This window comes from Fonsecaea nubica, assembly GCF_001646965.1.
Source record: "Fonsecaea nubica strain CBS 269.64 chromosome Unknown Scaff42, whole genome shotgun sequence".
In the NCBI taxonomy this organism is placed as follows: Eukaryota; Fungi; Ascomycota; class Eurotiomycetes; order Chaetothyriales; family Herpotrichiellaceae; genus Fonsecaea; species Fonsecaea nubica.
The window spans coordinates 40331-66890 of NW_019173715.1; the positions used below are offsets into that span (position 1 = coordinate 40331).

The following is a 26560-nucleotide window of genomic DNA, read 5'->3' on the forward strand; positions in this document are numbered from 1 at the left end:
ACTGACACACTGAAGTCCTTGTACTGGTTATATACGCCCGAAGTGGATGACTAAGCAATCCAGCCACACGTTACTCCTGTCGTCTCCGCCTCCCTCCGCCAAGTAAACGCCCTCGAGGTTCCGCCCCTCTATCTTGCTGCCTCTTTCCGCCATTCCAGCCACTTGATGGAAGCCCAACAACGGTGCAATGTCACGGCGCACTATCGGCGGTGGAAGGGTCTTGGGAAGTAGTAGGACTCTTGGACCTCCGCCGCCGCCTCCTCCAAAGTCGACGTCGCCTCTTCCCAGCCATGTCCTGTCCCCCTCCGCTTCGAGCCTCTCTCTGAATACCTCTGAGAGCGGCGCCTCTACCCCTCCGTCGTCCGATCCCCAAGACATCGCATCCCGAGTATCCCTCGACCATGGAGCACCCGATCTGTCTACACCTGCGGCTGCGGCTGCCGCAACAGACCGCTTGGTCTGTCCCATCTGCAACGAGGAGATGGTCACCTTGCTGCAACTGAACAGACACCTGGATGATGCGCATAAAGAGATTGAAGAAGAGCAACAGGATGAGGTCAAAGACTGGTTTAAACAACAAATGGTGAAGGCAAAGAGATTCCAGCCATTGGCGGTCCTGAATCAGAAACTCAAGGGGCTAGATGTCTTTGAGTCGAACCAGGACATCGTCCGAAGCAGTACCCCTACACCGAGAAGTGAGGCCGTCTTAAGAGATAGTAGAGACTCTCCTGCTCCGCCTTTGCCTCCGAAACCCACACCATCAGTCCTCGATCCGGAGGACATTATCACGAAGCAACACTGGCAAAAGCGGACTGCTTTCGATGTGTGCTCGGACCCAACATGCGAGAAGAGGCTTGGTTCGACGGTAGGAGCTGTCAACTGTCGACATTGTGGGAAGCTTTTCTGCGAGGAGCATACAATGTATCAGATGAAGCTATCGAGATCTGCACAGCATGAGCCTGTCCGAGGACTCTGGTACCGAGTGTGCGAGACATGCTACAAAAGCCGGGAGGGTTACACAGACCGGCATGGTCTAGAACGAGACAGAATGAGCGAGTTTGAAAGCGTCAGGCGAAGTAAGCTCAGTCATAAAGAGATGGAGACGTCCAGGCTGGAGAAAAGGCTATCAAGGTTGACGCAAATCCTGGCCAACCCTCCGGACGAGATCCCGCAGCCGACGAATAACAAGAGATGGTCGTTGAATTGGGTCCCAACCGATCCTCGAAAGGCTCTTGAGCAAAGTATCGTGCCCTGGCAGAACGACACTGACGTCCCGAGATGTCCGTACTGCCAACAAGACTTCAGCCAGTACTCTTTCCGGAGACATCACTGCAGAACTTGCGGGAAGGTCGTCTGTGGTGACGCCGCTACTGGATGTTCAATCGTCATCGGCCTCGATGTGGCTACTAGTACGTCTCCCCCTTTCACTACTTTGTTCTTTTTTTGACATACTGATATCAAACTTGACAGCTAACACCCACATCACCATCACAGAAAAGCCCGCACCCAACGACACCGTAGCTGTGGACGTCCGTCTCTGCAAAGAGTGCAATCAGACGATCTTCTCACGCAGGGACTTCCAAGCCTCTCTAACCTCGCCCTCTGTCGAGGCTTTCACCCGATCCTACACCAATCTTCTTCAATTTGAACGGGGTATCCGGCTTCTGCTCCCAAAATTTCAAAAACTTCTCCAGGCTCTCCAAGACCCCGACAATCCTCCGTCGTCAAGCCAAATCACCGATGCGTCGCGGACGCGCAAGCGACTCATGGACTCATTCACCCAGTACGACACCGCAGCTCGACGCATACGGGACATGCCTAGCCCGTCACCGACACAACTCAAACTCCAGAAGGCCATCTACCAAAACGCCACACAGTTTCTCCATCTCCACATGCTACCTTTGAAGTCGCTGCCGAAGGTTTTGAAACATGCCACACCGCATGGCAGCAGCGCAAGACCAGCGGACTTGCACAACAACCCCAACCCTCGTTCTTCCCTGGCGATCTTGAACGGCGTCCACCACAAGAGGAAGGACTCGTCGTCCGCACTCAGCGTCGCGTCTTTTGCCACCACCAACTCAGCGCGGATATCCGAGCTCGAAGCGGAAGAAAAGTCTCTCCGCGAGCGCCTGATTGTCCTCGAGGAACAGAGGTTTCTCGTGCAAGAGATGATCGCCGACGCCAACCGCCGGAGGAAATTCGACGAGGTGGCGGCCCTGGCAGGGAATGTGGAGGATCTGTCGGCCGAGATCGACGCCGTGAGCAAACTGGTAGACGGGGTCCGAGGAGAATTCGAGGGACTGTACACCACCAGCGGCTTGGGGAGTGGCGTGAACAGCCCACAGCGAAAGAACTCGGACCTTGGCACCAGTAGGGGAATAGGTATGGGCATGGGCTTGGGCACGGGAATCGGCGCGGGAAAGATGAAGACTGTTGAGAAAGGATGAGGCGGGGGATCCGCACCCCGTCACTGAAGACAGAGAGTCAGAACTGGCTGGCTCGCGGAGTAAGGAGTAAGGAGTGAGGCGTGAGGAAACACTGCCCTCCAACACTGAGCTGGAGGGAACCCTCTTCTTCTTCTTCTTCTTCTTCGACGACGTAACGTTATAACGATTCTGTTGTTGTTGTTGTTTTGCCCACAACATCGCTTTGTTGCTGCTGCTGCCGTTGTTGTTGTCTTCCATTACCTCCCGAATCTGTCATTTGTCATTTGCTACCGGGGGAGCGCGTAGCACTCCTCAAACAGGGAATAGCCGCTGTCAATTATATGGAACAGGAAGCGCAGGCTGGAGACAAGAGCGCATAGATACCTAAAACGATGAAAATATCCAGGATGGAATAGGGTGGAATAGGGTACGGTAGGATGGATTGGGGAGTTCGGGGGTATCTCATTCGTACACTATCAAACCGTTCCTACATGTTACTGTGAATCCAAGGAAGAGTGCATGGGGGATTCTGTATACACCGTAGGTAGATAGGTATCATTCAGTGCCTATGGGCAAAGCAAGTCGCTCTCATCATGATCTCCAAACCGTCGTTAGAATGTGCCGCTTCATATCATGTCCTCTTATGTCATGTGTCAAGACTCACGTGACGTCAGCCAGTGTCATTCCGTCAATGACGTGGCTTTGCTGCTTGTCGTGGCTGGGGCGCGTATACTCGATGATAGCCAGCAGAAGACCCCTATTCGCGCGTCGGACGCAGTTATCTCTGTCGTCCGCATCCGTGCCCGTGTCGGCACTGGTACCCTCGACGGCGTGGAGGGCCCGAGACTTGAATTTCAAGCCTGACGCTGCTGAGATGGTGTACGCTTCGGTTGAGATTCTTGATATTTTCATCGTCATTGATGACGGCGAGTCTTGAGCTTTTGAGGTCTCGGAGGAATTTGAGGGGTCATCGCGATTATCGCTGCCAACAGTCGCCGTGTCACCATCCCCAGGGTTATGTTGTTGGGCTATCATGCCGTCCTTCTCGTGCAAAACAGGTAGGCAAAGGCCTGACTTGGCTTTGATCCAGCCAGCCAGCGATTCCGAGAATGTTTTCTGTCCCCTCTCATTCCCTCCCTCCGGAGTCTCGACAGAGTTGTACCAGGTAAGAAACGCGGTGGCAGGAATGGCTACGTGGACGGACCTCAAGCCCGTGGCCACGGGATGGGAGAAAGAGACGGTGAATTCGATTTTCCCCAGGATACTGCTGAAGCTGTCGTGGAGGCTTTGTGGACTCGCGCTGGAAAGAGATTTGTGGATGGTAGCCAGGTACCTTTCGAGCGTGACCTGCATCTGACTCGAAGATGGCTCAAACGGATAGATGGTGGTGACGGCGAATGTGTCTTGCAGATATTTTGTGAATGATTTTAGAGCTGTCGGCGATGCCTTTGAGAGCAGAATTGCGCTCTCTTCTTCCGCTTCGGTGGACGGCTGATGTTTCGAAGTAGCGATCCGCCTGCGCTTCGAGAGGCTGCATCTTGGCGACTGAGTGTATATCATGAACTGAAACGTATCTTTTTCGTAGATTAGAGACACTGCCAATCCCCTGAGCTGTGGGCGTCCATCTTCATCGTCACTATCATCACCATTTCTCGATATTTTCCGCCTTCTCTTTTTCCCAGGCCACAACCCGGGGCGCTGATCATCCTCTTCGCGCCCAACGACATTGTCCAGGGATGTCCAGGTACACTGTCTCAAGCCCCCCAATTTCTCCCTTTCCTCCTCTTTCTCGTACCGCGGGCGTTCTTTGCCGAGAGATCTGGCGAATGCGTCAGCATGTGACGAGAGCTGCACTCGTTGTTTGTCTGGGTCTTCCCGTCTACCTGCGGGGGGTCTCGAAACCAGTACGGACAGGGCTGCAGGGAGTTTGGGAATGCAGAGTACATGTGTGGTAGCGTCGTAGAGAGAGTCCTCCATCTTGGAGGGTGGTGTGGCGCTGATATTGGCGTCGACGAGGGTTGGATCTGGCGTTGGTGAGGCCGTCTGCGGCTGCTCCTCATTGTGCGCAGGTGATGCATTTTGCGGACGAGTCGCGTCGAAGCGCAACGCGAAATCACGTGGTTCGATAAGTTTGCAGTCATGTGAAGATTTAGCCGCCGCGAAATGAGGCTAGCAGGTGTCATTGTCCCTACACAATAACTCGGTCTCTATGTTTACAACCACACTCCACAGCCGAGTATGATAGGACATTCATTCCCTAATCTTCGAACGCACGCCCAAGTTCAAGAAAGAATGTGTCTTGGGTAGCGCTGGCCGCAAGGCTGAAGCAGGCACCAGCCGAGAAGCCAAGCCTTTTAGCGTCACGGGACATGGGGTTTGTGGCGCTAAACAACGCAGCGGACTTCATACTTAACAGACAAACATGTCAACCCGCAGGCGCCCACTGCGCAACCATTCATTTTGCAGGCACCCAACCCGACTGACACAGTTGTCAGCGAGCAAGGGTGATTCGGCCACAAGGCCATTGCCAGGCTCTTCGAATACATAAGATGGATCCCCCTCAATCTAGTCCGTCAATGTTCTCGGGCGCAGGTAAACGACGACGCTGCGAAGCCGAAGACTCGAATACCCTTGCGGAACCATCTGCGAAACGACAACATCTTGACAGTGTCGACGCGAGTCAACCCGCAGTCGAGGAGCAACTCCCCTCGCCCGAAGTCACCAACTCATCTGAGGGTCGTCAGCCCCAACGTGGTGTAAGCACATATTGGTCTCGGAGTGCAACACATGCTCACCGTCTACAGGAGATTCTGTATACCCCATTGTCGCCCCAGAAGCCGCCGACCGACCTTCGCGGTGTTGCCGATCCCATCTCCGAAGAATCTTATACATTCCTTGAAAGCCAATCTCAAAATCCACAAATCCGTGAATGGGTGTTGGGAACGGAGGGCTCGGGAGAGGACGACCCACAGCCACCGCCGATTGAACCATACCCTGATCCATACCCTGAAGCATTGGTGGGGATGCCGTCGGTCAAACGCAAGCCGTCCCAAGAATCACTAGGTTCCGTTCCATTGTACGCAGATGACCTTGAGAGCATCGCTTCTACCGACGCAAAGTCCAATTTCTACAGTAGTCCTGCTTTTCCCACTCTCCTGGAACAACATGGAACCTACATGAAGGACTCCGCCAGTGGCCTTGACGCAGAGGAACTCGAGTTTTGTCAAGGGCTGCTTTCTACGAGCGTCCCCCACCCACCAAACTCGATGCTGGATGACGCGGTCTTCATGGCATTCTCCGAACTGACTTACAATAAGTCTGAACAATGGCTGGTGAAGAACATGCATTCACACCTCTTTCCGGCGCCCGAGCTTTTAGCAATTCGTGGACACAAGGAGTTCAAAGATCTCGGTCTCATCGAAGCATGTAGCGACATGTGGCTACGATCCATTTTCCCGGCCTACGGGAAATGTCCGCAACCGGACTCAACGATTGGCTTCAAGTGGGAAAAGTTCTCGAGGAAAGAAGTTCTGAAACTAGGCATCACTATTGGAGCACCCTCCAAGTATATGGCCCGGGATGATATATTCTTCCCATTCATAACGCGTGAAGCCAAATGCGACAAACAACCTCTCGATATCGCCGATCGACAGAACGTCTACAGCATGAGCGTTGCTCTCGACGGCGTCATCGATCTTTTTCGGAGAGCGGGCCAATTGGAAGAACTCAATGGCAAAGCTCTTGGGCTGTCAATGTCTTACGACAATAACACAGTGAGGATTTATGCCCACCATGTGGTGACCAAACCTCAGGAGTCGCAAGGCCAGACCCCGCAGCAGCTGCCAAACCTCAGTACCATGAAATATAGGACAATTATTGGCGGTGTAAGCTTGACTAACGATGGAGGCAAAGATCGTTGGAAGCCATACGATTTCTTTTACAACGCATGCCTCAAGTTCTCTCGTCGGCATCTTCAGCGAATCAAGATGGCAATCGAGCGCCTTCCCGACCCAACCGCACCGCCAGTGCCACCGCCATCCGTGCCATCGGCGTCCTCCATCGATGAGTCCGGGCAGACTTCACAGACTGGCCAAGATCCCCAAGGTGGCGAGGGCGTCTTCAAGAAGCCACGGAATGGTGGTATCAATGGAGAACTTCGGAAACAACTAGCTTCGCTCGAGAGCCAGTTGGGGGGACTTCAGAGGCAATTGGAAGAGCAAAAACAACGCGAGTCCACCCTTCAAGACCAACTCGCAAGGCAACAAGAGGACAGTAGAAGGCGCGAGGCCGCGCTTGAAGCGCAGCTGGACCGCATGTTTCGATTGCTGGAAAATCGGAGTCAATAGCTTTGGGTTGATTTGTTTGTGATGACTATGTAGGGCACGTCTTGCTCTGTGTGCCTATGATGTGATGCCCCAAGCTACCATGAGCGTTTACCATAGCTATACCCTTAATGACTTGATGACTTGTCTTCAGTGCCTACCCTGAATGAATATAATAACCAACCCCGAGTTTCTAGACTACGCCTGTTATCTTTCCCCGCAGCCCCCCTTTACACCTACCCCGGAAAGCCCCGGCAGGAAAAAATAGGGGGAAAACGGAATAGGGTAGAGTGTCTACTTTTTCATCATTTCTCGCATTTTGACTAAACTAAACGAAACGCACAATAGGAAATCTGACTGACTACCTAGGAAACCGAGTACATAGGAACCCGAGTACATAAGAATAACCATGAAAAAAGCAAACTGGATCTGCCCGTGTTAGGCCAAAGGACCTTTTGTGTGCCTCAGCGGCGGCAAGGTATGGACGGGACAATGAATGGATCGTTACTCTGTGCTCCGTGTGAGAGGGGTGTGTGTTGCAACCTCCCCCCCCCCCTCTTTCCCTGAGACTCGAGACTTGGTCGATAAAGGGTCAAGATGACATGAGATTGTTGCTTCGATACAAAGATATAACCTCCGGCGAGAGCAGGGTCAAGGGCAAGCCCAGGCTCAGGCGACATGCGGAGCCGGCTCGATGATGTCGTCCCCCATCCCGGCCAGGCGGTGACGGAAGCGGCGGAAACGGAGATACGGGACCGGCGACGGCTGCGTGTCATCGTGGATCAGCGTCGTGGAATAGGCCGGGGAGGAACACACGGCCGGGTCAAAGTTGTCGTCGTTGTCCGGGTCGGTGGTCGTCTCGACCAGGACACGGCCGTCGGGAAAGGTCACCTGTCGCACTGCCGGGCGCTTGAGCGCCAGGTACGCCATCAAGGCGGAGCTGGAGACCCGTGTCGAGTCTCGGAAGGATAGGATGTTGAATGCCGGGGCAGGAGCAGGAGCAGGCGTGTCTTTGTCTGTAGTGACCGGTGCTGGTGCTGGTGCTGGTGCTGGTGCTGGTGCTGGTGCTGGTGCTGGGAAGAGGGAGTCGAGCCAGGCCAGGTCATCCACAGTCTCGAGGCACAGCGAGGTGCAGCTTTCGAGAGCCAGGGTGGTCAGCTTTGCCGGTGCGGCGGCGCCAGGGTCGGCGTGGTCAGCGTGGTCACCGGTATTGGATCCGTAATAGACGCCCAGCCACTGGACAAACGCAGCGTCGACGCCGGCCACATGGTGCATCCTCAAGTCGACCAAGCCCGGATTGCACTCGATCCAGTTCTGCAGTTGGACGCGACTGATGCCCGAGCGCTGCAAGGTCAACTTCCTCAACTTGGTCAAGCGGAGTTTGGCCGGTTGCACTTGGCCGACACCCCCAAAGATGTCCCAGATGGCGGACGACGCGAGGAACTCTGGACGGACCCAGAACTTGAAGGGCAGGCACAGGTCGTGGATATAGGGGTGGCAGAAGCCGAGGTGCAGTTCCTCCAGGTGCGGGAACCGTGTAGCCAACATCTTGGCCAGGGGCGGTAAGGCAAGGTCCCACATGTAGAGACGCAGAGCGCGGAGGTCGGCGCAAACCCATTCTGCGAGGGTCGAACGGACAGTCAGATTCTGCAGACGGATGAGCTCTCCGGCACGGCCCATGGCGATGGCTGGGATTCTTTCTTCGACTTCTCTCCGGGGTGGGTTGCTTCTAATAGCGATTGTTTCTCGTGGCAGCGACGCCTCGATGACCCCCCGCGTGATGCTGGGGTTATCGCCTCCGTCGAAGCTATAGTCAGGCTCGGCATCGTCCAGGAAACTAAATCCTGTCCGCGGGGACGCGGAGAACGCCAGTATTCCATGTAGGTCTCTGGAGAACGCGGCAAGGTGTAGCTCTCTCGTCGCCATGGTTGCCGCCTGAAACCGTGGATGGAATGATAGACCCGGGGAGGGATTGGTTGGAATGATGTTGAAGGGGAGGACTTGCTGAGGGACCTGTGATGGGAACTCTTCTTCCTCCTCAAATAAAGAAACAATCGATAGAGAATATTGAACAGCTGGGACGAGGACGAACGGGCATTATATACTATGCTGTTCGTGCGCGGCGAGGGGGGCATTGCGTCCATGGCCCATGCCAACTGAGCCTGGGATGTCTCAACGGCCAAACAGTCAAACACTTACCACTCTCGCAACGAGCCTAGCCGTGAGGCTCCGTCCTAGGTTCTGACCTCCTAGACAAAGAGGAGTATGAAAATCCTGGGCACAAAATGGAGGGCGATCATACGAGGCATTCAGCCAGATGATTGGAACTCGAATGGAATTGGGAGTGGGGCGGAAGAACCTGGGAGAGGGGAGACGCCTGGATGGCTCTACCGTCCATGCATCCATGCCTCAGAAAAGATAGAAGGCGGGTTGATGTCTGGATTGCCTCCCAGTTGGTTGGTGAGTCGTAGGTTCGTGGAGAAGCCCAAACTCCCTTGTCCGGATGTTGGTGCCAAGCAAGGGGGTAACCTAGCCAGGAGCCGCGGGGACTAGAATGGCGGAGATGAATACCTGAATATCCAATCAGCTGATACGCCATGACCAGGGAATTTGCATGTGTCGGCGCCAAAGGCGTTGCTTGGATGTCTATCTGAGTGGCTGCGCCGCTAGGGGTCTCCTTCGATCATGGAGACCCAGCGGAGTTTTCCAAAAAAAAAAAAATGCGTTGGGCATGCTTCAGCAGGGGAGATGAGATCAGGGAGCACGACGAGTAATGAGCAGCGATGAGATTGAGGAGGAGGATGAAATGGATAACCAAAGGCGGACAATGCTCAACGACAGAACAGACGGTAAGACAGAGTGATGATTTGGGTTAGGCAGCACTTGATCTCATTGGCCCGTTGCGCCCAACAAGTCGCGCTAAAACGTGTACCAAAGCTCCATGAAACTCTAATAACTCTAATTGGGTCATGATCAGAATTCCCCCGCCAGACATTAACAATAATAATGATGGATATACAAGGTGCGGTAGATACAATTCCCCGCATGGTGATCATACAAGGGCCATGATGGCCTGATTGGCACGACACGGCAGGGTTGCAGGGCATGAAAGCAAACTGCAACTCCCCCTTTGTCCCCCCCTGTCACACCTGGGTGACACCAATTCATCGCCAGAAGTGATATCAGATTTTCCTTCCTGCATCATTGACTATTTGACTTTCATCTGCTTGCTAGCTAGACTCATTCAGTAGACCATGGATGACCTTCGGTGTATCCGTAATTCTGCCGCAAACCTGCTTAGGCCCGGCTCTACAAACAGACTTTGACTTCAGTTTGGTTCGTACTACATACATCATGTCGCCTTCAAGCCAAAACCCACTGTGGCTTCTCTCCCCTGTTCACAAGCTCAACCAGATATCTCCGTCAGCTTGTTCCATGTCCTCGTCTCCGACAAGTGGCAGACCCACTTCATGCTCCCCCCGTCCCGCGGCAGCCGCTGCCCCTCGCTGGAGAGCCACTGCAGCGCAACTCTCTGCAACCGACTTCAGATGCACCTTGCGAGACTCGACCACTCGGGCCCAATGTGCCCGCCATCTCCTCTGTATCGCCACGGCTGCTCTCACACCCTTGGTTGGGTTGAGAAGCCGAGAACAAAGGAATGCCAATGCCGCCACCACAAAGTCCCGGTCAAAGATAGGCGCACGATGAGTGGATCCTTCCAACTGGGTGAAAAGCATGGCAAATTGCTCACTGCACCCGAGACACCTCAGCCGCTCGGCGAGCGAGCGACCTCTTGGTGACCCAACGTCATAGCTGAGATATCCTTCGTATTCCTCAACAATAGCTCCAAAGACCCGTCCATCTGCAAAGTTTGTGGTCAGGTTGGTCACCCGGATTCCTTGCTTGCTGGCAACGGCTTGAGCCCATCCTTTCAGGAGGGCTATGTATCGCGCGTGATCATCTTCATCAGGCAGCAGTTCGAAGTAGTCGTTTTCGTGACTGCTAGCCCCGGTGCGGCACAACCTCTTGATTTCACGCTCGACATCGTTCCAGTCAACTAGTCCACCAAGTCCCCACTTGCTGGTCAGGCCCCAGAGGAGCCTGACTGTCTTTTCTCTGAAGCCGTCCACAATGTCTTCTGCTTCGACAGCTTCTGCCAGATTCTCCACCCCCTTGACTCCCTGTATTGCGCTCAGTGCGATCTGCACGTTATACAATTTGGTCGCTCGGCCCAGACAGGGGTACTTGAGATGTTGAGACAACGGCCAGCTGGAGTCCCCTGCGTTCAAGGGCAACTGTTGTCCATCGGGCAGAGTGATACTGGAAGTTGAATCCGAACCTTGCACATACTCGAGGGACGGTGACGCAGAAGGATACAGGAGAATCTCGACAAGTCTGGTCAGACGCACTCCATCCCGCAAGTCAATCGCCAGATTTTCCACCTTGTATGTGTATTCCGCCAGGGGATGTTGTGTGTGCATGACCACATACCCAATATGAGTCAAGGCTCGAATTGGATCTCCTGCGCTTGGATTAAGCTGTTGGAAAAGCGCTTTGACAACGCTCACAGAGGCCTTGTACGATGCCGATGGCTGGAACAAGCACATGCTCGACACCGGGTTCGGGGTTGTCTTCATCATGTCCAGGAGCTTGATGAGCATCAGACTCCGAAGGAGCGTGCGCTGATAAGACCATGATGAATGATCTGTGGATGGGTCGTCCGGATGTCCGTCTTCGTTTCGAATCAGAAAGGTCTCGATAAATTGTTGCAAGGTACGTCGATTGGCACTGTGGCTATTCTCAGCAACGGGGAACACTGACGAAGACTCGGTTCCGTTGCTCAGGCACCGTCGACCAACAACAACTTCCAGCGCCGACCCAAGACTCGCAAGTTCATATGTATCGAGCCATAAATCCGTGAAAGCCTTCCGCTTTCCTAGGTCGGTGTTGAGTCTCAAAGAACCCCGGAGAACATCCCGGGGCACACTCAGTGCTCCATATAGCAGCGCAGCCTGGAGTCTCTTGTAGAGTAGCACATTTCCGGGGTCTCCATATCTCTCGAGCAACCGAAGCCTTAGCATTTCATCTTCCACTGGAGAGCATAATGCGGTTGATGCTGCAAAGAGGTTGTTGACAAGTTGCGTGATTGCCGTCTCCTGGTGACTCAACCAATTCTCCTCGTACATCATAGGATCGACAAGGTCTTCAGTAATAACAGGATACAACTCACAAGCTGGTACAGGATTCACTTTCGGGATAACAAATCGACTGGGGACTGATGGCTTTCTCGCAATAGATTCACGTTCCAATGCAGCGAGGTTTGACTTCGGTTCTAGGTTTCCTATCACGGATGCTAGTCCTGGTCGCCTGGTCTTCAACTGTGGTCCTCTATCGCAGCCCGGCTTCGTGCTGGCACCCTCGGCGGAACTCTCCGTTCTGGCTTTTCTCGGAACGATTGCCGTGGGTTGGCCTTTCGACAACACTCGCGCTCGTGTATTAACTTGTTGCCGTCGAGCCACAGTATAAGCATCCTCCAGGTCTGCGCTTCGTCTCTCCAGCTTCTGTCTCCCTTTCCCAGACATGGCTTTCTTGCCGAGCATTTCATTCTGCCCAGGAGGAATATTCTCCTTACCACCTCCTTGTCCCCAGCGATCCACCAACACTGCACTTTCTTGGAGAGGATTAGTCGTAACCTGCAACGGCTGTCGCGTTGGAGACATGGTGCTTTTAGACCTGGCAGCGCCTCGCTTCTTCGCGACCATCTGCGCAACGATCCCTGTCAATTCGACATCGGGCTTGCTTGGTAGTTCTGTAGTCGCGGATGTTGCTGGCCATCCTGGAGAGGGCTTCACCGCCGGGTCCAACCTCTTAATTGGACTGAAGATACCCATGTACATGCTCGGCACTGTAGTGTCCTCGGTCGGGATGTATATCGTAGTTCGCCGGTCTGGCTTGAGCGAAGTTGTCGGATCCATCCTCGGGAGTGCAAAAGTGTCTTCAGGGAGTGTTGGCAGCGGTTGAGCCATGGATGAGGATGATACCCTTTCGGCCTTGTTTGTTATTGGTCGTCTCGCCGCTTGACTTAGTCTCGTGGAAGTACCGCTTTGTTTTCGCACCTGTGACTGTACAACGACATCGCCCGCAGAAGCTGTCGTTGGGGGTATGGGCGCTGTACAAGGGACATCCATCGCTGCTCGCTTTTTCGGTCGCTGGGGTGGTTGAGATATCGCAGCTCTCCTTGCTCCCACCTTGAGCAGATTGTCGTCGTTGCCAATGCCATCTCCAGTTGTGCCATTCCTTTCTCTTCTTTCACCACTTCGTGAAGCCGCAAATGAGGTCTTGTCTTCATGAATTGTGAAGCCCTGCCCGTCATGCGGTCTTCTGCGTCGTGGTCTGACACTCTTCAAGACGCTCGGCGCAGGCGCTGCAAAAGCAGACGTGAATTCGATGTTTGCCGTAGTGTCGTTGGTTGGGGATAAGGAGACAGATTGTCGGTCGAGTTGACCGAGGTGTTGTTTGTGACGATGTTGTTGTTGTTGTTTTTGCACCTGAACGTCGGCATGAAGCGGAATCGGACAGGGCGTGCCCGTGGTAGCAGAGAGCGGAGGCAACATTTCTGAGAGTCAAACTCTTAGTATTATCCCACAAAATATGATCACATCTCTTCAGCACAAGGGTTTTGGTAGCAATTGTCCAATGACCAGGAACTCCGGCTCTAAAAAAACGTTGGATTGAGACGCGTTGAAAGCGGGCGTGACGCGTTTATTGACCAACGAGGCGAGAAAACAAGAAACGGTGACTTTGGGCGCTCGTGGTGCGGGGCAACCAAATGCAAGTCCCGAACAAGTGCAGCACGTGTCACTCGGTCGCCAATTTGATGCTCACAGTTTGGAGAAGACACGGTGACACACTTACAGTAGGCTTGCACCACCGTTGGAAGTGCGCCCACTTCGCTGAATCTTATGTACATCTATATCTAAAGCCACAAACCTTGTTGACGCCAACGCCTATTCCAATGCCCATATCTTTGCCGTCGCTATGCATATCCATCTGTGATCAGAGTGCCAGCTGTATGCTGGTTGCCATATACCGCAACGTCCTGCGCCAATTCATACAAAAGTGAGTCCTCAGTGTCCTTGCCACCAAAACACCACTTATGAGGATGAAATGTGGGGGGCTATCCTACAGCTCATCCCGGCTAGGGAAGTGGAAATCCCACGACCGATCTGGCACCGGCAGTCCCAGCCAGAAATTCCACAAGCGATTCATCTCCATGATGAAGATAGCCCCAAATTTGAAAGGCAGTTCAAACCAAGACCGTAGAACCATCTTGTAGGCGCGCCAAACAAGGTCGAGCTCGGTCCAGAATGCTTCAGAAATTGAATTTTCCTCTGGTGGACTCTGCGAAGATTTGCTGTCCACATCGTCGTACAGGTCGTCAAAATTTGCACTTTCGTCGGAAGTCTCAGTGTCCGCCGACTCGACTTTGCTGTCACCTTTGGCGGATACTGGAAGCGGGCCGTTGATGTCCAGAACGCTCTTATCCCCGGTGTTGAGAGCGGTGCGGAACTTTTGAATTGCTTCGAGACTGTGACTGAGACGACCGAGAGTGTTTACCAAAGCCACCAGCTCTGTTCTCCTCAAGTGGGGGTTTTCGCCGTTCTTATTCTCATCATACTCAAATAGCACTTTCAACGCAGCTCCGTAACCAGCTGTTTGTAACTTTCCCCAGAGCCTGCATTTGTCGCATCCTACGCAGTCCATCAACCTGGACACATTGCGAAACCGGTTGCGGAAGTCGTCCTTGAGCACCATGACTGACGGATCCTGAAACATGATGGATTCATCAAAGGTGTGTGGGCCAGATGCCGCTGTGTCTGCGAGTGCGAGTACTTTCTGTTTGGTCTGGAAATCCTGGTCGGGATCGCCGGAACAGAACGTGTAGGACTCAAGATGTTTCCGCAACTTGGCAATCGCGCGCGTCAGGATGGCGTAGTTGAAGTAGACGTTGGAGATACGCTCAGGGAATTTGTGGAGTCGTTCCTTGTAGCAGTCGAGGTTGTGAACCCATTCGCCGGTGGTCTGATTAAAGAACTCCCAGCAAATGTGCGTGGAGATGGATGCGTGCATGCCGCTGACGATGCGATAGAATGCCCGTTGTTCTAGACACTCATCGTCGAGGGGATACAGATCGTCCGTTTCGTCCACATGTTGCCGCCCATATTCTTGGAAGATATCTTTTAAACTCTGGGCGGCTTGCAGGGGCTTCGGTTTCAGCGAGGCATATTTCGGAGATTTCGGGGTGAAGCAATTCTCCTTGTATATAGCATCCCAGACCTGTCGGGCACCCAGTCCAGCGTAGCCGGTGTATCGTTCCGTGTTCTTAACGAGACTGACATAGTCTCCTTTGGCTGCGGCGCCCTCATCTTCGGGAACGCAATAGTCTCTGTGGTCACATTCATCGTCTTCTTCCAGTACACAACTTTCATCCACATCTTCGCCCAGCTGATATTGTAGCGGCCGGTCTTTCGGTCTTTCTCGTTGTTGGGCAAGCCCCGGATGTTTCGCCCTCGCTCCCTCCAGTTTGCTCAATTCTGCAGCTCGCCAGATCGGCGGTATATCACTCTCATCATCTATTGTCTCCACGGCGCAGGCGCGGTTGCCGCACATGGAGTTTTCATCGGTCCAGAAGGGACAGGCCTTGTTGTAGAGGTTTAATCGGTAGTAGGCAAAGAAGTCGGTGTTTTGGGTCAAGTCGTCCAGCGATGGGTAAAGGTTGGCGTTCAGCCTCTCGAGGTCCGCATATGAGGTGCAGGCATCGGTCACGATTGATTGGGGATCTATGGCGCATTGGGGTTCGGCTTGAACGCAAGAAGGGTGCAGGAAGAGGTAAAGGGCAAGGAAAAACTGCGAAGCACGTTGCAGTCGCATTTTGCGGGTGGCGTGCTGGAACGGGGATGCAACAGGTAGTCAACGATCATCAAACGAAGAGAATCCTTGAAACATATGTAGAGTACAGGTATGAGGAAAGGATACCTGGACGACTGAGTGAAGAGTGAAGATTATTTACTATTGGTGTTGGTTGTTCATTAGTGATCCAGATGGAAACAGAGACAGCGTGCGTAGAGAACAAGTTGGCCAAATACCAAATCCATCGCAGGCAAAATTCCCAGCGAGATTTATTCCCCGCAGCCAATAATTGGAGAGGCATAGGGGCACCAGCGGCACTGGTGGCGCCTAAAACGGCAGCTGCAGGTCCCAAGTCCTCGCAAAGCAACACCATCAAACCATCACCACCTACTGACACCGCCACCATCGATCATCAATACTAATACCACCACACCAGCACTGCCACCCTTCAGCCTCTGCCTCCCCTTATCATCACGTGTTACATCACCCCATGTCTGAAACAGTTTGACTCTGGTCCGCGTCCGTTGCAAATCAGGTCAGACATCCAACTAGCCTGCGGACGAGCTAAAAATTCTTTTCCGCAGGCCACTCCTCTGGCGATCATGTCCTCGTGGCTCTGACGCGACCATCGATCTCCAACAATACCTTCAATTTTTCAACGAGCAGGAACTTATATAACCTCGACTTCCTCTTATCTCGGCTCCAATCCTGATAAAATCCTCCATGAGTTCCACCATCCTCTTCCGCGCGCCTGCGTCGCAAGCTGTACGTGCACGACCTTACATTGCATATTGCACTGCAGATAATAAGCCCAAATGTGCATCGGATAGGATTGTTGGCAGGCCAAAAACATTTCAAATGCCCCAACGGCAGAGCTCCGTTGCTCTGCTTGCGGTAAACTGTGCGGTAATGGTGTTGATAATGTCTCGATGATGGTACAAGTAATGAATGAATGGCAAAAGTCGCCAGAGATTTTCAGGGCAGAATATGAAAAAGCCCACAACTAGCATTGAATAGCCCTGTGGTCGATGTGAGAGCAGCATATTCGTTCGTGAGTAGAGACATAGAAAGAAACATGTCTTGTCGTCCCATATTCTTCTGCTAGCATCGCTGAAAATTCGTAATGTTTTTTTTTTCTTCACAGACAGCGTAGATTTCTCAGGAAAGCGCTGAACTACCATCCAAAGGCGTCGCAGATGCAAAATCACGGCTGAGACGTGGTTATCAGCTTATTGAATGGCCATTGAACTTGTATGTAAAGTCTGATGACGCGTATGCCTTTGTGCTGTCCAGGCTAAGGCATTGCCGCAATGCGACAACCAGCTGGAACTTGAACCCATTTCATTACTTGAACCCATTTCATTACTTGAACCCATTTCATTACTTGAACCCATTTCATTACTTGAACCCATTTCATTACTTGAACCCATTTCATTACTTGAACCCATTTCATTACTTGAACCCATTTCATTTCTAGTTGTGGTCGTCCATTGCTTCAATGTTGGGTTATCAAGATACTAAAAGGTCATTTTATAGAGGAAATTAAAATGCGGACGACAAAGTGGTACTTAATATAAACGTGTTCCAATGGGTAGACAAGCGGCGGTCATGAAAACCATGGTACATGCTGTCTTTCGTGGCCTTTTGTCTCAGATGTGTGATATATAGGCAAGCGCTGTTGGTCCGTGTAGGGCCGAGTGAATTGTTTCTTTCTCTCCTCGATAATACTTAGTACTAGTAGTACTTTCTTGCCCTCAAGTTGTTTGCACATCAGCTCCATTGATGCGTCCTCAAACTTGATGCTGCGAGCATCAACACTGTGTCTATTCTACTAGTAATTTCTATACAATATCAACATATAGTATCCGTAAAGTACTCCAATTTCCCGACAGTGTTGAGCGTTCGTGCAAATGACATGGCAAACCGCTCCTGCTGTCTGAGGAAAGTTATTAATCGTAATATGTATCACAGGCGGGAGAAGTAAAAGAAACCCGTGGTGATGTAGGACGTGCTGTAACTAATTTGGGAAGGAGCGAGGGTACCATTCTTTCTCAGAAGGCTTGACTGAATCTCGAGTAATATCTCTCGCTGCAGAGTTCAACCCCAACACGTGTCTGCGTACATCAAGCCCAGGCGGATTTGATTCAAACAGAATCTTCTGTTCACTCCTGCTCACTTTCGCTGAAGAGTTCGAGTGGTTGATGTTCTATCCGGCCTGCACTAATTGGTTGTCGTTCACCCAGCATCACCGAGACCACTCCTATACATCCTGAATACCCTATTATCGCCATGCTAGTACGATACGAGGATATTGGTTGATCAAAACCGAGTAAGTCCTAAGTAGCATTATCGATGGAGCCTTCTTCGCATATCGGCCAGATCATTAATCACCTGGCTATAGTGTAGCGGTGACAAGCAAAGCTGTGTCAAGACATATCAAAGAGCAAAGAGATGTGGGCCCACAACTCTGGGTATGATCACGGTAAAGTGACTCAATCGCATGGAACAGAGTCTAAACGACACTGCGAAGCGCGTCACTGAAATCGCCGAAAAGGGTAATTCACAATCAAGCCCAACTACAGCGCCGAGCGATCCAATCCAGCGGCATCAAATAACGCTCATGTTGTTGTTCGTTGTAAAGGCTCGCGCGGCCTGTTATTCTCGGTCTCGATAGTGGTGAGATGTACTATTAATCTACATACGTACAGCAGCGGTGGTGTTCAGGTGGTATGAGTACTAGTATTCTTGCTGCGCCCGAAAACGCATCTATCTTTCTGATTGTGAAAAAAGCCATTGTTTGCATGAATGAATGCAATAAAAATATATCAAATCCTGTCTGTATAATAGTATTCAAACTCCTACTCACCCCGTATACTACTACTATCTTGCACATACTAATATTTTAAGGCCGAATGCACCACCAGACGGTCTGCGAATGAGATTTGCTGTGAAGGGTTTTTATTGACCAGTTCCAAGAAAAAAATCGTGTGCTGGAAGAGCCGGGCGTCGAAGGCGAGGTCAGCAGTCCTTGACAAGTAGCACATCCCATGCATCCAGCTGGGTAGGGTCTTTTCGCAAGCCAGGCGGCATGTACTTGGTAGTAATTAAACTGGTCACCTCCAGCGTGAGAAAGCAGACGTCCGGTGTGCATCTAGCAGAAGAGCCTTGATCGAAGAGTTAATACTGGGTGTGATATCGCCTACTAGTTAGTAGCCAGTCGCCTACGAGTTACTGTACAAGCTTACTCCGAGACATGAGAGACTGGATTTGAACCGTGCTGCGAAATCCAGAATCGCATGGTAGATACTACCGACTGGTAAGTACTTGGTGCCTGTGTATGATGGATCTCGTGAGATCGACATAGATACTTATAGGTATACACCCCGTGTGCACGCAGTCCTCAAGACATGGTGTCAGCTCCCTTTCATAAACTCATTCAGCCAGAAGAATTATCCCCTCTTTCTCGCAGGTCGTCGTCAGTTACAGGCACACTTCAAGTGCCTGCCCTATCATTTCAAAAGTCTCTCATTACCTCCCTTATTTTCCTGTGCTTCTCCTCGATAGCGATATCATGCGGTGGCACCCATCTAGAGTCCTTCACCGACAGCAACGTCAACCTCTCTCCTCTTCTGTCGGTCGATCTTCGGCTCCGTGAGCCTTTGTGTTTCCATCCTCCGGAGCAGACTGCCATCAGTGAACTCGCTCGTTGGTGTGAGATCTACCAAGGGCTTGCCTGGCACCCCGCGACGATCGCCCTGCGATCGGCGACTGGCACTGCGGGCAAGGAGACCAGTCCCAGTAAACGGCCCATCTGTGTCATCGGCGTTGCCACTCATCGCTGACTCGGCCGTAAACTTTCGCGGAAACGACGTGGGCGGAGCTCCTTGCAGCTTGGAAGGGAATTTGGGGCTGCCCGCCTTCTCGTCAATGCTCGGTCTCTCCGGCACGAAATCGATCAACGGCCTCTGGTCATCAGGCTGTGACGCCCGGTGCGCGACACCCGACTCTGACTTTCGGTTTCCCTCAAAGGTGGAACCAAGATCTAGCAGTGGTTTGAAAGAACCAAGCACATAAGGCAGCGACTCCTTGGAACTCCTCGTCTCCGGTCTGCTCCCTAGCTTGAGCTTCTCGGCCGGCTCAATCGGTTTCGCTTGACCTTCTCCAAGCTTGTTGACCAGATACCAACTGCGCCATGAATGGACGGCGTGATACCATCTGTCGGCAAGCGTTTTGTCTTTGGTACAGAAGAAGTGTGCAAAGTTTGCCCCATCTAGGAACATGGCCGACTTCTCCTGGCTCTTCAGGGCAAAGCACAGCTTCTTGGGCGGCTTGAGCTTTTTGATCTGTCTCGCCGTGGGAGTGTACAGGTCAAAGTCCGACAAATGGCAGATGTTGGTGGAATCAATGCCCGTTTCATTCTTAGACATGGTGATCTGACCGTCCTCTCTCAGTCTCAACCAACGTTTGTCCCACTTTCCAGGCCGGTGTGAATGGTAGATGTTGACTACGGTCCCGTACGGTTGTTCATTGGGAGCGTCCGCGAGCTGCAGCCCAGGCGCCGCGCATTCGCCTTCGGCCATGATGAAGAGGTGGTTCTGCGTATCGTTGTCCCAGGAATTCATCACATCACGTATCCGCTCATATCTTCGAAGCGGCCGCTCCAGCCCGAGCTGTGAGAACGACTCCAGCAGGACAGCCGTTTGAGGGTCAATTGGCTCCGACATGCAGAGGGAGGCGGACCTCAGGACATCCTTGGTAGTAGTTGAGGGTGTGATGGGCAGCGTAATCAGTGCATCTCGACATTTGACGCTTACCCTTCGTTCCCCAGCATTTACCGCCGACACTGGGGCGTCGAAGTTTGGTTTGGGAATCGGCACTTCGCTGTCGGGCTTTTCGTCGTTCCATCCAGCGCTGCTGGTTCTGGCATGGCTTTGTTTTGGCTTCTGTCGCAGCTGCTCGACCGCGGATGAGGCACGGCGATGATGTGCACGCGTCTCCTGTCTGTTGAGAGGGTTGTGTCCGCCAATCACCAGTGTACGCGTCCTGGACTTTTTCGAGTCGACGGCAACCTCCGCTGTTGGTGGCGCTGGAGATGTATGTTGTTCATCGACGCCTTGTTCACTGTGCCGAGCGTCTTCGGACCGAGTGCGATCCTGTCGCTTTCTGGCTTCTTGTCGCGCTGCTTCCTCAGCTTCTCGCTGACGGGCCTCGTGCGCCAATCTCTCCTCCTGTTTCCTGCGCCTTTCCCGCTCTTCACGCCGGCGCCGGGCTTCTTGTTGTCTCAATTCTCTCACCCGGTCCTGCTCCCCTTCCAAAAGCAAGCGCGCTTCTTCCCTTGCCATCTCGAGCGATCTCCGGAGCGCTTCTGGCGACGGTTCTTGTACATTGGAGGTCAACGTCTGCTTGCGTGGTGTGCTTTTGCTGGTCGTCGGCCTAGTCGTAGGTTGGGCGTTGTTGCTATGTTGGATGACCATTCGGCGGACGCCGTTTTCTGCCTGTCTGGCCTGTCCATCCTGTGCAGTCGCGCCGTTCAAGGTCTGGCCTCGGGCTCTTGGGACCGTCGCGCTATTCACGCTGGTAGGCAGGGGCAGTTCGTTCGGTAGGGGCACATTTGGAGTCGGCGGTGGTCGGCGGTGGTATCTCGAAGGTAGACGCGTCAACGAGGCCTGTGACGTCTGCGGCAAGGGAGGTGGAGAGCCTTGGGACTCTGGGGGTTTGACGGCCGACTGACGGACGGATCTGTAGCGCAGGAACTTTAGAGTCTGCGCCGATTGCGCGGGAGGGCTCTGAGCCTCGCCATCCATAGTTGTGAAGCGCTGTCGTAAAATATTATGGGCATGTGTCGCATTGCTTTAACGTCTCGATGGAGCTTGAAAACCCCCCGTCTCGGGGAATTGGGCGCGTGAGCAGAGTGCGCCGGGTGACTTAGGTAGGCAAGAATGCTAGCCGAGATGAGGCGAGGTGAAGACGAATCGCGACGCGAAGCGGGCGTTGATGCGTATCCGCAGCACCAGGGTTCGTGTGAGCTACCCCAAGTGTGTGCCGCAAAGCTGCCCAGACGTTTCACGTGATCAGCACGTGATCATGGTCACGTGACGGTCTGAGCAGGCATTTCCAACCTCTTGTTTAACTGATGATATGGGCGTCAGGTCAATCATCAACATTCTTGCAAAAGCAGGGTGGCAGGTTTGCGACGCTGCTGGCGGATTTTAGGTACGGTGAATATTACCCGTTATTATTGGAACAGCCTTGTACGATTACAGTAAATTACCCTTTCTGCCAAGCATGTTACAGTCATTGGTTGCCGCGGCTAGTGCTGAAATGACGCAATTAGAACAATGCATACGGACTTGGCGGTCGAGGCTAAGTGAACGTACAAGGAAGCTGCCCATAGCTGGCCACTGAGCAATCAAAGCAGAGTTTCAAAAAGTGAACTAAAATGGTGCAGTGCGCGTTGAGATTTCCAACTAGTCGAAAACTTTCAAACAAAGTACCGGAAACTACATGTTTCAGGATTTGTATACACAAAGGAAATTCATTCACTTCGTAGTCTTCCAACCCCCTCTTATACATATCCTGGAGCCTGCACGAGAAGGAGGATATCTCAGGCCTGCTCATATTCAGCAGAAATCACCTAAGCATGTAACCGTCTCGACGACCGAAGCTGCGCAGGATAGAATTCCTCATCCGTGTCGTCGTCCTCTTCTTCGAAGTCGTAGATTGCCCAGTCCTCGTAACGACGCACTTTGGCATTTTCAAATTTGTCGTTCGATGAGCTCTCTTCGCCCGAATCATCAGCGTTGTTGGATTCATCACCATCCTTCTCTTCTTCTTCGTCGTCATCTCCTTCTTTGTCGGAACTCTCATCGTCTGCTTCATTATCCGTCTCGAGTTCTGGATAGTTTTGCGCACCGTTATCCCCTTCAAGAAGTTCTTCCAGTGTGTATCCGAGTTCAAAAAGCGTCTGGTAGAGCTGCGTTGGGTGAGCACAGAGAAGAGCGGAGACCATCTCGCGGAGATTATCCCTGCCAACATCAAATTGACTAGGCTCGGCTAGTTGTTGGAGTATGACGTCGTGCTGGTTGAGCCAACGATCAATTTCCTCGGGGTCATTGAGGTCAAGGATTACATCTCGAATTTTCTCGAACACAGGTAGGAGTTCTTGGAACAAGTCCTTCGGTCTTCTTTTGTCTGGGACATCACGACAACGTAGCAGGGCAACGCCTCCCCAGCCGTCCTTGGGATGTTTCCCGGACTCACCCACCACGAGGGACCAATTTCCGCAAGGACTCCAGTCAGCTGTCCTCGCAACAAACGGTGCTTGCTTCTTGTATTGGAGTTTATGAAGTACAACCCTCTTGTGTGCCTTGAGAGGATTGTGTGGATTGTCAAGGGTATACCTTCCACGGTCCCGGTTTGGGGAGCCACGCTTTCCTGGTTCTCTGAAGGGGTCAAATTTATCAGGGGTGGTCTCCAAGGTCAGCGCTGCTAACCTGGACGCGGTCATGGCGGGGAGATCAACAAGTGTAGGTGGTCCTTTTATGATATTGGTAGACTCTGGCTCAGACTCCAGAGTGACAGGTCGCCCTGCCTCCGGTTCCCACGCGTCTGAAGGCGATTCAGACTCCTGTGTAGCGGATAGAGCCCGTTCAGGCTCGGGAATATCGGGGGCCACGTCCTCAGTATCCAAGCCTGTAGGACCGTCCCCCTCGCCCATCAGCGTGTCGGAAAACTCGTCCTCGACCTCGATACTATCCAAAACTTCTTCCTCACATTTCTTAGACTTGATTCTCCGTTTTGTAAAGTCTCGAGTGTGGGGAGATTCCGACTCCGTAGTGCTATAATATTCTTCGTCGCTGCCTGAAGAGCTATCGTCCAATATGATTCTCTGTTTTTCAAGGTATATTCTTTGGGATCGCGGTGAGTCTCCTGCTGGGCCTAGGTTGTCGAAAGGCTGAGAAGGAGCGGGCGACTTGAAAGCAGATGTGTCTCTTGTGGCATCTGAAGTCTCTGACGCCCTATTCGCAGACCTGGCCTTCAGCCTAGTCGATCGTCTAGCTAGAGTTGCTTCTCCAAATATATCCGACTGAGGCGGAGTAGGGGAAGGGGTTTGTGGTGTTGAAAGCGCGGGACTCTTGATTCGTTCTGCAGCCGCTACGGTATCCGAAGCAGCAGGGGACGGGAGTTGGGAGGCTGGTGATGAACGAGATGACCTGCTGACAGTACTAGTATCACTCGCGATCTCTGAAGCGGCTGGAGACAGGAGTCCGAGGCGAGGTCTCGCTGGGGCTAAACTTCTGATAACAATCGTATCTTCAGGGACGTCTGAATCGGTAGACGACGAAGATGTACTGCGTGGTGTCAAACGAGCTGACCCTCTGACAGGGTGTGCATCATTTTCATTGTATACTCTCTCCTGGGATGATTGAACGGTATCGGGTTTTGAGCGAGGTGATCTCCGGACGGCATGGGATGAGAGTAGTGGATTGTCGTTTGAGGTATGTAGAGATAAGTTGACAGTGTTTGGTTTTGATGGAGGTGACATCCTACGCGAAGATGATAGGGATGATATTTCGATCGTGATATTTGGTCTTGGTTTGGTCGATCCACTGTCGGGTACGGAAGTAGAAGCCCTTCCAGTGTGCGTTTTGCTGTCTGAATTTTGAACTTGTCGTTTGGATCGAGTCGAGATTGTCCTCAGGGTTGAAGAATGAAGTTGATGGGCGGCTTTCATGTCTGAACTTTGGCCCGTGGGTATGTTTCTGGCGGCGCTTTTTCTTAGACGAGTCGAAATAATTGGTTGTTTGTTATCTGGACACTCTTGCTCGATGCTCTCAGTCTCCTCATTGGCCTCAACTGAGTCTTGCTTGATCTTCACAGACCCCCACTCGGTCTCTACATCTTCGGACTCGACGGTCGGAGATACTTGACGCAGCCTCAAAGATCTTCGGTCATTTATCGACGAAAGTGCCCTGCGCTTTCGAGTTTGCCTTTGTGACGCAGAAAGGTCTTCAGTTTTAGGTTTCCTATCTGGCGTAGGAATGGCATCGAATTTGGGCATCTCGCTTAGAACAGGGATGTCTTCCGGTTTTAGTCGCTTCTCCCAGGCAGGGATCAATTCAGGTTCTGATCTCTTTCTTTTCAACTTACGGCCATGTTTGCGCCTGCGGCAAGGCGGGTGATCATGACCCTTGCAGAGTCGGTCAAGATCCCAAAATCGAAGTTCAGAAGCCCCGTTAGCATACGCGATCATCAGACGTGAATAGGGATAGTCTCGCGAGGGCGACAGCACAGCAAACCGCATATAGAATGCCTCACTATACGGGGCGTCAAGTTCCAACAGTCTCTCGTATGGAGCTTTGTTTTGGAACTCGTCTGGAATTGTCACAGTTTGCGTCCCGTCCTTTTCGGTGATTACTGTACGCATGAATCCATTGCGCGTGTCGAGATGGGCTCCAGCTTTGACAGCCGTCATCGATGTTGGCGGAGATTTGCTTGAGTCGAACCCAGTAATTTTCCACAGCACAATCTTGTTTTCGGTTGCCGCCTTTGACACTATGAAGTCGCCAAGAAACTTTACACAATCAACATAGTTGGAGTGTATCGCCTTGGTGATCAAGTGAGGGTAGTAGATCATCATCGCCTCAGACGTGTGTCGTTCTATCCGCTTTGGATCGATGGATGCCCAGAAGGGAGAGCGTTTACCAAGATCCGGCAGAGTCCAAACACACACCGAATGATCGAAGCCTCCTGTAACCAGGTACCGGCCAGACTTGTGCCACGAAACTGACAGCACGCCAGCCCTGTGCCCGTCTATTCCCCCTCCACAGATAATGATGGGAGACACCCTGAGCGGCGAGAAGCATGGCCGCAGATCCCATACTCGAACTTGGCCATCCTGTGAGGCGGTGGCGAAAATCCATGGGTAGCAATGATGGACTGCGATGTCGTTGATGCTTGCATTGACATGCTGGATCCTAAGCTTGCATCTCTTGCCTGAGAGCACATCAACCACTTTTATAATCCCGAATCCGCCGGCCACAATTAATAAAGGTTGTGCCGGGTTAGCATAACCCCAAGCGCAAGAATTCAGACCAGGGTGACCAGGGTTTCTTTCTACGTCGACATCATGGAGGTCATGGATGGTGGTGATAGGCTCTCTGGGAGACGCGCGCGCAATCAAGATCCTCTTCTGGCCGACAACGGCAAAGAGAGGTTCGTCGTCGGAAGCTGTGGGCCATGGCCAGAATTTGCCATCATAGAAGGCGTAACGGTCTTGACCAGGTATGGTGTAAATGTCTTTGATTTTGGGCAGTGATGAGTCGAACTTCGTTGCACGGGCCGCCATTTCCGGGCGTTAAGGATTGTGTGAGACGTTTTAGAACTCGAGAACATCAGAACTTGAAAACTTCAGGTGTGGGTGTCGCTGATCCAATAATGAGCGTAAAGATGTTGAAAATTCCGCACAACTCTTTGTCATGTCGCCTGAGAAAGGTGCCTGTCACCATGGGGATTGTATGGGTTATCTTTCTTTCTTTGGTGGTTGTTGAGTAACACCCTCACCGTGTGAGAAGGGTTAGAGGATGGTTCGACGGTGAAAAAGGACTTTACCTATTGAAATTAGCCAAGGGTCTAGAGTTCGGCAAATTAGGGGGGGCGGGTTTAGTTCGACTGACAAAATAAATATCCGCGAGCTGCTGGGGGGGTTTTTGGAGGGAGGGGAAAGGAAGGAAAGAATTCGCTTTTGCTGGAACCGCTGGGCGTTACTTTGGCTTGGATTGCGCCCACGGCGTCCACAACATCCGCAGCCCCACTTTTTTGACCCTCGGGTGTCTTGGCGCCCATCGCCGGATCAGGCAAGGCCGGTCACGGGCCACGGGATCCTGGTTTTTCTCCCACACC

The 26560-nt window shown here is 52.4% G+C and overlaps 8 protein-coding genes across 8 annotated transcripts; 2 read left to right on the top strand and 6 right to left on the bottom strand.

Annotated features, from left to right (window-relative positions):
• Positions 1-187: 187 nt before the first annotated feature.
• Positions 188-2447, top strand: AYO20_06555 (hypothetical protein; the record flags this gene model as incomplete). Its single annotated transcript, XM_022644844.1, has 2 exons — positions 188-1409; positions 1471-2447. 2 exons carry the CDS (start codon positions 188-190, stop codon positions 2445-2447), a joined length of 2199 nt encoding a protein of 732 aa, XP_022499112.1.
• A 639-nt stretch (positions 2448-3086) lies between these two features.
• On the bottom strand, positions 3087-4403 carry AYO20_06556 (hypothetical protein; the record flags this gene model as incomplete). Its single annotated transcript, XM_022644845.1, has 1 exon — positions 3087-4403. The coding sequence occupies one exon, from the start codon at positions 4401-4403 to the stop codon at positions 3087-3089; it is 1317 nt and encodes a 438-aa protein (XP_022499113.1).
• Positions 4404-4975: 572 nt separating this feature from the next.
• Positions 4976-6772, top strand: AYO20_06557 (hypothetical protein; the record flags this gene model as incomplete). Its single annotated transcript, XM_022644846.1, has 2 exons — positions 4976-5182; positions 5231-6772. The coding sequence occupies 2 exons, from the start codon at positions 4976-4978 to the stop codon at positions 6770-6772; spliced, it is 1749 nt and encodes a 582-aa protein (XP_022499114.1).
• A 645-nt stretch (positions 6773-7417) lies between these two features.
• Positions 7418-8674, bottom strand: AYO20_06558 (hypothetical protein; the record flags this gene model as incomplete). The annotated part of the gene is made up of 1 exon (XM_022644847.1): positions 7418-8674. One exon carries the CDS (start codon positions 8672-8674, stop codon positions 7418-7420), a length of 1257 nt encoding a protein of 418 aa, XP_022499115.1.
• Positions 8675-10146: 1472 nt separating this feature from the next.
• Positions 10147-13362, bottom strand: AYO20_06559 (hypothetical protein; the record flags this gene model as incomplete). The annotated part of the gene is made up of 1 exon (XM_022644848.1): positions 10147-13362. One exon carries the CDS (start codon positions 13360-13362, stop codon positions 10147-10149), a length of 3216 nt encoding a protein of 1071 aa, XP_022499116.1.
• A 568-nt stretch (positions 13363-13930) lies between these two features.
• AYO20_06560 (hypothetical protein) lies at positions 13931-15679 on the bottom strand (the record flags this gene model as incomplete). The annotated part of the gene is made up of 1 exon (XM_022644849.1): positions 13931-15679. The coding sequence occupies one exon, from the start codon at positions 15677-15679 to the stop codon at positions 13931-13933; it is 1749 nt and encodes a 582-aa protein (XP_022499117.1).
• Positions 15680-19245: 3566 nt separating this feature from the next.
• On the bottom strand, positions 19246-21462 carry AYO20_06561 (hypothetical protein; the record flags this gene model as incomplete). The annotated part of the gene is made up of 1 exon (XM_022644850.1): positions 19246-21462. The coding sequence occupies one exon, from the start codon at positions 21460-21462 to the stop codon at positions 19246-19248; it is 2217 nt and encodes a 738-aa protein (XP_022499118.1).
• An 830-nt stretch (positions 21463-22292) lies between these two features.
• On the bottom strand, positions 22293-26006 carry AYO20_06562 (hypothetical protein; the record flags this gene model as incomplete). The annotated part of the gene is made up of 1 exon (XM_022644851.1): positions 22293-26006. One exon carries the CDS (start codon positions 26004-26006, stop codon positions 22293-22295), a length of 3714 nt encoding a protein of 1237 aa, XP_022499119.1.
• Positions 26007-26560: the final 554 nt, after the last annotated feature.